At 39.3% G+C, this 13,285-nt stretch overlaps 2 protein-coding genes across 7 annotated transcripts in view; one reads left to right on the top strand and one right to left on the bottom strand.

Annotated features, from left to right (window-relative positions):
* Positions 1 to 867: 867 nt before the first annotated feature.
* On the bottom strand, positions 868 to 5,286 carry RPS27A (ribosomal protein S27a). Its single transcript, XM_043470343.1, has 7 exons — positions 5,280 to 5,286; positions 3,097 to 3,243; positions 2,934 to 2,998; positions 2,484 to 2,538; positions 1,990 to 2,075; positions 1,484 to 1,615; positions 868 to 1,056 (listed from the first exon to the last, which is right to left on the bottom strand). The coding sequence occupies exons 1-7, from the start codon at positions 5,284 to 5,286 to the stop codon at positions 907 to 909; spliced, it is 642 nt and encodes a 213-aa protein (XP_043326278.1). The 3' UTR covers positions 868 to 906.
* CLHC1 (clathrin heavy chain linker domain containing 1) overlaps positions 3,477 to 13,285 on the top strand; it is a 37,655-nt gene continuing 27,846 nt past the window's right edge. Inside the window, exons 1-3 of one of the 6 annotated variants that reach the window (XM_043468574.1) lie at positions 3,477 to 3,560; positions 5,945 to 6,203; positions 10,727 to 10,914. In XM_043468574.1, the coding sequence (XP_043324509.1) occupies positions 6,027 to 6,203; positions 10,727 to 10,914 (365 nt within the window). In that variant the 5' untranslated portion in view covers positions 3,477 to 3,560; positions 5,945 to 6,026. Of the gene's footprint in view, positions 3,561 to 4,230; positions 4,279 to 5,944; positions 6,204 to 10,726; positions 10,915 to 13,285 lie in introns of those variants that run through there. The other 5 variants (XM_043468575.1, XM_043468576.1, XM_043468579.1 and 2 more) reach the window with 5 other exon arrangements.

Raw genomic sequence — 13,285 nt, 5'->3', positions numbered from 1 at the left:
TTATGGAGCAACTAGTTTTGTTTTACTGAAGGTATAGTTCATCACTTACTACTGGTCAAAAAGCTCTACCAAACTTTAACTGGTATTTAACTGTTAAAAATACTACAGTCCTAGGAAACCTTATTTAAGGATGCCTACAACTAGAAATCCTGGTATGGGAAAATACGGATAAAGGAAACTATTATTGGTATATCACTAAATCTTAATAATCAGTTTAAAACATTTCAGGTGCTTTAGTTCAGTGATCCTGAACTGTGCTCTAGAGGCAAAACGAGGTACCAATACTATGAAACCATGTTTTTTAGCATCAACACTACCAGTAAACATTAGAATTTACACACATAGCATTGAATAGCAGCATGTACCCTTTGTATTGCAAACAGCAAATTTTGAGCCAAACCATCCAGACTTGGGATGAATTAATTGGCAACTCACGAGCTCAGCCTCTAAACTTCATTTGTAGGAAACAAGTATATTGTAGCTTTTTAAGGCAAGGTTGTAATACCAATTCACACAAACCAGTGTTTCCCAATCTGCAGGGGTGAGGAAGGGCATAGTTCTTCACCACCCTGAGGGGTCACCTGGCAATGTCTAGATACTTTTGGCTGTGGGGAGGGAATAGAATAGTATGCTCATGGCATCAAGTGGGTAGAGGCCAGGAATGCTGTTCATTATCCTTCTGATGCACAGGAAGGCCCCTATAACCAAGAATTATCAGTCTAAATGTCAATATTGCTGAGGTCAAAATAACTGGCTTAAATCTAAACAACTGATACTAAATATAACATAATTCTGTGAAGTACAGGTTACTTTAGAAAATTTGATGCTTAAAGTCCACTTTTAAAAGCAGTGTAATAAAACCCAACATTTAAATGTTAGCTCATATCTTTATTAACCAATATACAATTACTTGTCTTCTGGTTTGTTGAAACAATAGGTCAGACAACATTTGCCACAGTAATGTCTGTCGAAGTGACTGGCCATAAAAACTCCAGCACCACATTCATCTGAGGGACACTCCCGGCGAAGGCGACTGATTTTGCCATTCTCATCCACCTAAAAAGCAGAAACTTGCTATTAAGATAATCTTGCTATTAAGATAATCTTGCAACATATTCTGAGATCTGGTTTTTTAAGTGACTCAAAATATTTACCCTTTAAATTACACAACGATAGTTTTTAGTATTTACAAACCAAAGCATCCCAAATTCTCACCAGTAATTAGTACAACAAGAAGTTGAGTTTTTAAAGTCCAACCATGCAAGTGATGGACAGAGTTAAGACCTGAACCCAAACTGACATTAGAATCCAAAGCTTACTTGAAATGAAGTAGCTACAGGTAATCCCCATTACATAAAGCCCAATCAAACACCAAAACAGGAAAAAAAAAAAAAAAACACCCAAACTTCTTTAATAAAAAAGTTTGAAACCAGAAATGCAAACAAAATTATTAATCTATAGAGAAAAAACTTATTTGGCCTACCTTATAGTATTTCAGAACAGCCAATTTAACCTTCTTTCTCTTATGCTTGTTCTTCTTGGGAGTGGTGTAAGACTTCTTCTTCCTTTTCTTAGCACCACCACGAAGTCTCAACACTAGATGAAGAGTGGACTCCTGTTATTGAACAGAGAATGAAACAGGCTTTAAAAATGGCTACATTAATGCTAGTGTTCAGAGAATGGACAACCAGCATCATGCACCTTCTAACTGGATGTCAAGCACACCCACAGATGATGGAATGTTGGGGGGCAGGGTGGGGATCTCATTCTTAAATAAACTACTATAGAAAGGTTAAATAACATCATGGGATGCAATGTGCAAAATCCAAAATGTAGGGGACTGTAGCAGCGCTTCTCAAATGCTGATGAAGGAATGACCTGGGATACTATTGCTAATTGAATGCTATTCTCCCTACTTTTGAATACTGGTCAAAATTCCCAGTTGTGACATATATTTATACTTAAAGGGCTGCTTTCCTCCAAACAGACCTTTTGAATGTTGTAGTCAGACAAAGTACGTCCATCTTCCAGTTGCTTGCCAGCAAAGATCAGTCTTTGCTGGTCAGGAGGAATTCCTAATGGGAAACAAGTTGAATACATAAATTAAGTGATGGTAAATTAAGCATATCTGCTCATGATTTACAATCCTGAATCAAGTAAATGGTACTGACAGGCATCAGTGAGTTCTCACTACAGGCAAGGTGTAACTGTAAATGTTTACACATTTTAATCTCATTTACTCTTAATATACATTAACATAGCCACTTTACAGAAAACGCTGAGTTTAAATTAGCCAGCTCCTTCGAATTCACACACGTGAAACCTAACTGCAGTTTGGCTCCATGCTGATAAACGTTTGCCTACTGTGTTATTCCAAAAGCATTTTCGTAAAACTCTTCCCACCCCACAGAGAGCAGGTATGTCTAGCGCGTGACAAGAGCCTCTACAGATCAGTTTTTCTGAATCAGAAAATACCAACTTGCCTTCCTTATCTTGGATCTTGGCCTTTACATTTTCTATTGTATCCGAGGGTTCGACCTATGAGTTTTAAAACGCAAACATATCGGTAACAGAGCAAGAAACTTGAAAGTTACCAAGGAACCGAGCCCGTGGGGGCCGAAACCCACCTAGGAGAGCCCCAGACGTCGCGGCCGAGCCACACGTGCTCGCGCCCACCTACAAGAGCACCTCCCTCCCACCGCGCGACGCCGGCTCCGGCTACCCTGTCGGAACGCCTAGAAGTGACACACTCGGACTTCAGGCATAGAAAACGCGCCCTAGGCCGCGGCTCAACAAACAACGCTCATTTCAAGGTCAGATTTTATAAGTCCGGCTCACAAACGCGTTGTACGGCGGAAAGCAGCGCCAGTGCCGAGATCCGCCTCAGGCCCTCCCTCCATTAGGCCGCGGCTTCTCCCCAGCCTGGCCCGTACCTCGAGAGTGATGGTCTTCCCCGTCAGGGTCTTCACGAAAATCTGCATCTTGGCGGCGGTTCCACCTGAGGGTGAGGAAAAGGAGGAGACAGATGAGACCCGGAGATACAGGAGGGGCGATGGCAGGTTACGGGACAGAGCTCGGCCGCAGGCACACACTCACCGCAGATGGCGGATCCGAAAGGAAGGCCCCACGCTGGTCCACGAGCTTTCCGGGCGCTCCTGGAGGCCCCGCCTCCCAGGCGGCCACACCAAGTGCCTGAGCACTGTCGCAGCGGCTGTCCAGCCACATGCCAGACCAGGTCGTGACCTCATTTCTCCTCCCTCTAGCTTAGCTTATTTCTCACTTTATCCTCCAGAACTTTCTGGAAATGATAGATTTAAGCAACTTAAAAATGTCTTTAAAAGGCTTTACCCCTGTAGTTGACGTGGCTAAGAGAGCCTTTAAAAGGGGGGTGGAGTTAAAGGGCCTTCATGAGGAAAAGGGAGGAAACGGCAGTGTCTTCTGGGAATAGTAGTTTCCACTGCTTTCTTTTCGGCAGGACTACTTGTCCCAAGATGCAGTTCCGCACCTCCCGGCTCCCTAGTTACTATCGCCTAGCGGTGGGTTTGGAGAAAGGGATTAAGGTGAGGAGGAAGAGGCAAGCGCAGTAATGGTTTCTGGGAGATGGAAACGGGTCAGAAGTGACTAGGAGGGAAGGTTAAGAGGCTGGAGAAGAGCAGGGGGACCAAAAGTGTCGTCACCCACTAACGGAGGCGGTGAGGGGCTGAGGATCAGCGATCTACTACCAGAAGCTCCCAGGGCCTTCAAGGGAAGGGCCTTCCAGTGGCCAGCTCCAGGCAACCGGAATAATAGGTGGTGTCCTCAACCCCTTGGGCTCTCCTGGTTTGAGGAAGAGCTTGTCTTGTATGTCACTACGCAGTGTGAAAAGGTTTAGTATATTAAAAAGCCTCAGGAGTTTTCAGATTTTCAAATGAAGTCATATGGGAAAGAAAACCAATGGAAGTTTATTTACTGCAGAATTCCAAGTTTGGACGTTGGGAGTTGTGAAAATCCTAAGAGGACGTTTTTGGAGTATGTGTAGGGTGCTCTCCTGGCAAGGCAGGCGGGTTAGCGAGCTAAACCTTTGCTATGCGTTTGTGCTTAGTCCAGACTCTTGGCGACCCCATATGCTAAGTCAGCCAGGGCCCTCTCTCCATGGAATTTTTCAGGTCAAAAATACTAGAATGGGTTGCCATTTCCTTCTCCAGGGGATCTTCCCACCCAGGGATCAAACCCAGGTTTCCTGCAGTGCAGGTGGTTTCTTTACCTGCTGAGCCATATGGGAAGCCATGGCCTTTTGCTGTATGTACCCTACTAATGTCTTTATCTCTCTGCCGTTCTCTGCTTCCCCATCCCCAGATTTAGGCTTCTTAATTTTCTCTGTCTCCAGTCGTCTTCTAACCCACCTTCACTTTTGCTGCCAAAGTATTCTAAAAAGTAAAAATGATTATGTCATTATGCTATTTCACCTTCATGATAAAACCCAAATTCCTTAGCGTGATAGTGAACCTCTGCCTTCCTTAGAGCCTAATCTGCCAAAGCCATTTCTCGCTTTACACTTTATTAACAATGAGCTAATTGAAGTTCCTGACATGTCTTTCCTACTTTGGCACTTCTGAGTAATCCATTTCTTCTCTCTGGTACACTCTTCATCCCATATTCTGCCAATTAATCTCCACTTTTACAACAACTCTTTGAAAGTTGTTTATACTCACTGTCTCTTTAATTCTTTTCCTTCCATTGACTGAACCCACTTCTGGGGACAGGCTTTTTGTCTCCCCTTCTATTCCAACTGAATAACTGTGGGAATAACCTCCGTGTTGCTAAATTCAATATCCACTTAATCTTCTTTGACCTGTCAGCAGCGTTTGACACAGTGGATCATGCCTTTCCTCTTTGAAACACTTTCTTCACCTGATTGACTTCCATCCCCGTAGACCCTCTTTTCCAGGCTGTTTTGCTGCTTCCTCCTTATCTACCAGACCTCTAAGCTTTGAAGTGCCCCCTAAGGCCCCATCCTTGGATATCTGCTTTGCTTACATTTCCCAGATCTTTTTCCATTCTGTCTCATAACTTTTAAATATCATTTATATGCAGATGACTTATAAACCTCTTTTTCACTCGGACTATTCATTCGAATTCCAGCTTCACATATTATCTGTTGATTGATCATCTGTAATAGGTGGGCCCAAACTCCTGATCTTATGAAATTGATTGTCCCATCTCATAGAAGGCAATTCCATCTTTTCAGTTGCTGAAGCCAGAAACTTGATGGTCATCCTTGATTATTTTCTCATACCCACATCGCATCCCTCAACAAATCTTTTTGGTTTTATTTTTGATGTATGTGCCGAACACTTCTCACAGCTCTGCTGTTACCACTATTTCAAGCCACCGTTATCTTTTGCATGGGCTCTTGTAGTAGCTTCCCAGTAATTCTGACTTCAATGCTTGTCTTCACGGGGCAGCAAGAGCAATTCTTTGAAAATGTAAGTCAGCTGTCAGTCTTCTGCACACAGTCCTCCAGTAGCTTCCTGTCTCAGTCAGAGTTAAGCCTAAGTTCCTATAAGGAAGGCTATCACACCCACGCCAGAATGACTGGAGGCCACAATATTTGACCTTGTTTGTTTCATCAGGATGCTTTCAAACTAGTTTTCCCACATGAAGCAAATAAAATGCTAATTATACTTCTGTTAGAAAATATTAAGTTAAACAAACCATTTGATCTTAAGATACAAATGCTTCTTTAGTAAGAAAAGAGCTTTTTATTGTCTGGTGTTTGGTATTTCTATCCCAGAGGTATAGTATAGCACATGACAGTAGAATTAATTAGATCTGTTCACTCATAGGTTGAAATATTTATGTCATGAGATCCATGAGATTTTTTTTTCTGAAACATTTTATTTAGATCCATATTTGACCTAACTTATGTAACGCTTTAGGTTAATTGATTTTTTTTTTCTTTCAGGCTTATCAAAGTTTTGGCTTTGTTGCAAAAGCAAATCAAGACTTAAATTTTCTCTGGCGAACAAGTGTATAGATTGTGACGTATGTCCGTCCAAGAAATAAATAAGCATGCAGTTCTCCCTCCTATCATTAGTAGAAGTGACAAGGAATTTTTGGAAAGAATGCAAAGATACATAATTACAGAAACTGAAAGAGTGTGCTGTAATGAGGAAGGACCTGCTGATGAATATTACATCATATACCGAAATGTTTTTGATAAGGTATCGTAATGCTCTAAGACAGTGGAGTTTTTATGTGGTAGAAATGGTCCATCCTGACAATAATATTCATACCCTTAGTAACACCACTGCTTGTTTGACTACTTCATTTATCGGTTTTGAAAAGTTTGTCCAGTTTATCAGAAAGGGATGAATGTGGAAAATGCTATGCTGGATTTATATTACTGGACAGTTAATGAGTATTTCAGTTATCATAGCTTAAGTGCAGGCTATCAGTTTTTGAGCTACAACCTACCTGTGCCTTCAAACATCATTTTGACCTTCCATCTTAAATTATTATCCGATTTGTTAGGAATTGGGCTATAGCCAGAACCTGGTGATTCTTCATCGTTTTGGGGGTGGTTTGCGATGTCATTAAAATCTTGGTTTCAATTTGATCTATAATATTGGATTGAGACCCCTCGTGGATTAGAGGTCTAGATAGGCTAGTAAACAAGCGGCTGATGCATGCATGCTCAGTTGCTTTATTCGTGTCCAACTCTTGGTGACCCCATGGATTGTAGCCTGACAGGCTGCTCTGTCTACAGAATTATCCTGGCAAGAATACTGGAGTGGGTTGCCATTTCCTCCCCCAGGGGATCTTCCAGACCTGAAAAGTAGAGGTCAGAAAATGCTGCAGTTTTAGCTAACATTTGATTTTGCTTTTTAAGATTTTAGAAAAACCATCTTTTCTTTATAAACGATTGCAATATGGCCACCAATCCTCATTTTTTTTTTAACCTCACTTTTTCTTTTTCACCTGTCTTTGAAGATGCCCTGACAGTAAAATAAGTGAAATTAGCATCCTTTCCTCCTTACCTGGAAGAAATAATTACTTATGTTAAGACTTCTGTAAACTATTTGGCTCTGAGTTAAACAGCCATAGGCAAAATAGAAGAACTCTATTTGTTTTTTTTTTTTTAATTTTTAAGCATTATAACACTGAGTCTTATTTCTCCTCTAAAATAAAAATAAAATGCCTCACTCTAAGGAAAAGTGAGCATAAAGTAATCATAGATACCTAAAAGTGGAATTAAGAAAATTGATGCCAATCCATTGGGCTTCCCCAATAGCTCAGTTGTTAGAGAATCTGCTTGCGATGCAGGAGACCCTGGTTAGATTCCTGGGTTGGGAAGATTCGTTGGGGGATAGGCTACCTAATCCAGTATTCCTGGGCTTCCCTTGTGGCTCAGCTGGTAAAGAATCTGCCTGCAATGTGGGAGACCTGGGTCCTGGGTGCGATCCCTAGGTTGGGAAGATCCCCTGGAGAAGAGAAAGGCTCCAGTATTCTTGCCTGGAGAATTCCATGGACTGTACAGTCCAGGGGGTCACAAAGAGTCGGACACAACTGAGCGACTTTTACCTCACTTCACTTCACTTCACTTGCATATCCATAAAAGTATAAAATGGAAAAGAGAGTCTTTTCTTCCTTTAAAGTCATGTAGAAAATCTGTCTTTAAGAACTGGTACATTGGCAGGTTAGCTTCATTTTATAAGTGGTTATGATCAATGAAATTGTTTTGGTGTTTTAGTCATTAAGGAATGTATTAGGTGAATGTTTAAAGGTAGTGTATTGAATAGGTTTTATAAATATCAGAAATCATGCTGAGACTCTACTTGCGTGAAATCAGCAAAGGAAAGTTATAACTGTAACATACTTATTTTTGCATATCCAAATGCTAACACTTGTCACAAGTTTTTACACATGAAGAGCTCTCTGCTTTAAATTAGTATAGTTATGGTGAAGTCATTTTGGAGGAGGTGTTGATAAATTTAATTCGGAGAAAAAAGACAGGAGATTAAATAAAAGATGATTTCTGTATCTTTAGTCCTTTTCTCCTTACCCCCCCAAGATTTCCATTCAAACTATTTGTACGTTATACAGTTATACATTGTACATTGTGAAGAATACTATTCTTCAAAAGTAAGAGGGGATCTGAAATAGAAATCCTGTGGTATTTAGAGAAACCTTTCTTCTAGCTTCTCAATAAAATAATCTGCATTTCCATTTTCATGTTCTAACACATTTGGTTGTTAATAAACTATTAATGTCTGCCTTCTCTAATCTTCCCTCTCTCTTGGAAGGGTCTAGTTTGGCAAAAGATGAAAGTACCAACTTTCATTTCTGAGTGCTTAGCACCAGAGAACAAGTACCAAATTCCGTTTAAAATCAGAGGTAGAGGATTTGGCCTAGAGAACCATGCCTGAGTCAAAGCAAGGAGACCTGAGGCTTGTGTAACAAGAATTGAGGGTAGTTTGCAGAGAGAGCCGAGGACTTAATATGCAGAGAAGATCAAGGCTAGGAAGAGTGCGTTTCAGGAGATATGGGTGAATTCTCGAGGCAGCTGGACTCTGGAAAGTGACTGGCCTTTTGTGTTCCTCATGTGTTTTGTGCAAATAGTGTATGTTCGTGTGTAGGAGCTGAGGTGGAATGAGTGCAGTTCCTTTTCTCCCTCATAGTTCTGTACCTGGGAAACACGGCTCTGTTTGGAAGGAGTTAAGGGAAGCCTTAATACGGAGACTGAAACTTGAATGCCTAGAGGTCAGGAAGGTCATATGAGAGTTAAGTGGATTGGCTTTAAGAGAATAAGGAAAAAAAAAAGAGAGAGAATAAGGAATCATGGGGACTGTGGTGAAATGAAGAAAGAATCCAATTTAAAGTGCCAGCTGACTACTGTCATTAAAGGAATGGGAGTTCCATGTTGGTAGATTCTTCAGAGTTTTCAGGAGAAGCTAAAAATACGGGCTTTGGGTGAAATTTCCTAAATTGTAAAATATTTTGCTGGCCAACCAAAACTATTCTACCTCTAGCATACCAGCTTGCCTCCTTTACTCTAATGCATTTTGAGCATTCTTAAAAATTCATGAGTGTCTTTCTGAAATCCGTTTCTTCTAGTAAACCCGTGGGAGCTGATCATGATGTTATAACAAGTCTGTTTTCTATCCATTAAGATATCTGAGTTGTCTTGGATTGTTGCAGCGCATCATAGAGGCTTGTGGAGTGGAGGATAGCAGGGAACAGTGAAATGTTTAGTTTGAAAGACCACAAATTAATGGTCTCCATTTTACTGAAAATTGCTGGGCAGCAGTCTTGATTTTGGTGGATAGGTAGTTTGGTCATGTCAGAAAGATGACCAGTATCTCCCACTCAGAAATCCTTTTATGGTGCTTGGCATTGATCAATTATCTCCTTATACCAATTTTTTTTTTTTGCCATACCAGTTTTTTTGCGATCTCAGTTCCCCTACCCAGAACTGAACCTGCCATTGATCAATTATCATCTTATACCAATTTATTTTTTTTTTGCCATACCAGTTTTTTTGCGATCTCAGCTCCCCTACCCAGAACTGAACCTGCCATTGATCAATTATCATCTTATACCAATTTATTTTTTTTTTTTGCCATACCAGTTTTTTTGCGATCTCAGTTCCCCTACCCAGAACTGAACCTGGGCCACAGCAGTGAAAGCACAAGTCCTAACCACTGGGCCAGTGGGGAACTCCCCTCCTTATACCATTTCTTGATAGACCAGATGTCTTTCTGCATTATTTTTTTCTAGGTATTTTCTAGCTATAATGGAGTATACTATAAGCTAGATATGTAGCAGGGGTAGAAAGCATAATTGTATCTTTCAGAGGAAATTGTGGATTGGTCACATTTATTCCTTATATCACTTGACACCTTCTGAAATTCTCATGAGTTGGCAACCATAGATTATTTTTAATGTTTTTGTTTTTTAACTTTTTTAAAGTGTTTCTTAGTTATTATTGCTTTTTCATTTGGGTAATGCCTCCACAAGGTTAACCAGAGAAAAAGAAAGAAAAATAAAGTAAAAAACCAATAAGCAGAGTATACACTGAAGTCAGGTCCTTCTCATTTTAGAATCTACTTACCCTTTCTTTCTCCATAGTTTTCTTCTTCCCTCCTCTGTAGGTTTCTATTTTCTTCCATTATTGTTCCAGAGATATTATGTACATAAACGTCATTAATATAAGATGTGAAGGGTTTTCTACAATTGTACTTGACATCTTGGGGATAGAAATGCAGTTTGGTAATTGAGATTATTGATCAACAGGAGCAGATGGGTTAGAAAAACAGGGAGATGAAGGGAGTCCAGGATTTTAAGGTCTGAATGAAGTCAGAGACTAGATTTGGAGATAGTGAGGGATGATATGTAATTGTATTTAAGAGATCCAGAGTTGGGATAGTTAGACCTGGTATTGGTTTTAACTGACCTCATATAATGTATGTGTTAATTCCTGAGTAGAGCAAAAAATGTTTTTTTCTCATATTTAAGCTCACAGAATTGTAATGGTTCACAAAGATCATATATTCAGTAACCGTGAACTGTCTTTAATATCCAGGCAATATTACATATAAGTGCAAGCTCAAATTTGTAAAATTTTAGATATCTAATTGCCCGTCATTTCATTAAAAAAAACTGTAATGCTATTTGCAAGGCTTTTGATCTATATAGTCTTCTAGAAAAAACTTCAGTACCATAGACAGAAAAAATCATGTTTCAGGTAATAGAATATGTCACTGCATACAAATCCATTCTTACTTCAATCAAAAAAGAATATGACACGTTTATTGAGACAATAAAGAAAGGCCAAAGAACTGCATTTTATCTTCATGGAAAACTTAGAGTTTTGGCAGGAGAGCCCACAGCATTGGTATATCACAGGAAAAGAATAGCCCAACTTCAAGCAAAGTAAGTATATTCGTAAGTAGCTCTAAAGGTGATAATTGCTACTTGGTTTTATTAACTAGCCATTGTAACTATAACCAGTGATTTTTAGTCACCTTCAACTTTGACTTTATTTTAAAACCATGTTTTTATGTTACCCTTTCTATTAATGTTACTGTATTTTTACTTGAAAAATAGTATTAATTCAGTTTGAGAATTTTATAATGTCTCAGGATAATTGGAGGCACATTGTAGTATCGTAAAAGGAAGGATGCAGATAATTGCTCCAGGTAATTTCTTGCATGGAAGGTTTAATAGTACAATTTCATGATTACCATCTGAAATAGATCACTTACTCTTGTGATGCACAAAAGTAAGTAACCTACTGGGAGAGGATAAAACTCACTCTTGTTGAACAGTCTCAGACTTGCAGTGTTCCATTTGGTGACTGATGGGTAAATTGTTCTTATAGTTAATTTCAAGTCAACCAGGAAAATTATGTGAAATTTGACCTCCATTTTTGGTTATGTAGCTGGCAAGGGGTTGGGATCACTTCTTGTTGGGACAAAATGCTACATAAAATAGTAAAAAAAAATTTTTTTTTTGCAAAAGGGACAGGAGGCTGATAAGATAGTAACAGAAATATTAGGGCAAAATCAGAAAACAAAAGATAGAGGAGCACTAAAGCTTCTTTAACCCTGAAAGCATTTATTAAAACTTGTGACCATAAGCTTTAGTTTTTACTGTGGCACAGAGGTATAAAAGACAGAGCCTGGCCTCTGTCTGCCCAAGGGGTGTCGTCTACTGGGAAATCTTCCCCATGTAAAGCTGGGATGATTAAGGGCTACACCCTGAAGAGTGAACAAGAGGTAAATTGCTCCACTTTTGGGGACTGCATGGAAAATTGCCTTCTGCTTATCAGACTGCTAACAGATTCAGGACCTATTTTTGGAGTGATGAAGTGTTCAGGAACTAAAAATGGTAGTATTTGCACAGCACTTTGAATATGCTAAAATTTACTGAATTGAACACTTTAAAACGATGAATTTTAAGGTATACAAACTATATATCAATAAAACTACTATAAAAAACATCTTGGAGGATAGAGTGAGAAAGTTATTATGTCTAATCATAACTCATAGAGAAGAGAATATGAGACAGACACTGTTTGAAAAGAAAAATGGCTGAGAGTTTTCTAGATTTAGTGAAAGATATCAATTCACAGATTCTGGAAGACCAAAGAATCCCATTGTAAGTAATAAATACTCAGCTAGATTAATTGTACTGAAATTGTCAAGGATAAGGAGTTCATAAAAGTAGCTATGGAAAGGAACAACTGGATACCTTCTAATCTGTGTTATAGCATGTATTGGAGCTTAATTCCTTTTTATGGCTGAATAATATTCCACTGTATGTATATACCATATTTCATCTACTTATCTGTTGATGGGTACTTGAATTTTTTCCACCATAGGCTATTGTGATTTGTGCCACCATGAACATTCTTGTACAAGAATCTGTTGAGTCCCTGCTTTCAATTTTTTCGAAAGTCCGTTTACTTTTAACATGTCTTTCTTACTAAAGCACAACTGTTAATATTTGGATGAAAACCAGGGACATTTTATCTCCACATCCCCTCTTTCATAAATACTACAGGCTCTTACTCTGAGCTGTCTGTAGTTACCAAGAATTCTGTATAATAATGAGACTGGATAGCAGTTATCTACTGACAAACTTGTTTTTATTGTACGAGCAACCAGGGAAGCCCTGACAAACTTGTTTTTAATTGCCAAAAACCCTGTAACACTTATGTATCCAGCCGATTTTAATCTATTATTTCCTTCCTGGGCCAAAATATTGGTGATAAACCAGGAAGTAAATTTCACATAATGGTTTAAAGAAGTTTTTATCTACTTCCTGGTTTTTAAAATTACCATTTGTGGATGAACTCAGTTTTATCTCAGAGTGCTGTCATTCCTCTAGCTCTAGGATCAAAATTAATGAAGTAAGCTAAATAATGGCCCCCAAAGAAACAGGTTCTAATCCTGAGAACCTGGAAATGTTACTTTATTTATAAAAAGGGTCTTTGCAGATATGATTACATTAATGTAATTAAGGATTACATCAAGGATCTCTCCCTAAGGAAATTATATTGGATTACCCAGGTGGACCCTAAATCCCATCGCAGGTGTCCTTATAACAGAGTGGTAAGAGGGAGCATTGTCACAGGCACACTTGGGGAGAAGGTGTCATGACCTCGGAGGTAGAGACTGAAATATGCAGCCACTGAAGGCCAGTCGCCTGCCCTCAAAAGTTGGAAGAGGCAAAGAATTTATTCTCCCCTAGAGCTTCTAGAGGAAGCATGAACTCGAAATAACAAATTTAACCCAGTAAT

Source organism: Cervus canadensis, chromosome 5, assembly GCF_019320065.1.
Source record: "Cervus canadensis isolate Bull #8, Minnesota chromosome 5, ASM1932006v1, whole genome shotgun sequence".
Classification (NCBI taxonomy): Eukaryota; Metazoa; Chordata; class Mammalia; order Artiodactyla; family Cervidae; genus Cervus; species Cervus canadensis.
Note: the sequence above shows the minus strand (reverse complement) of the source record. Positions and strands in the feature narration are given on the sequence as shown.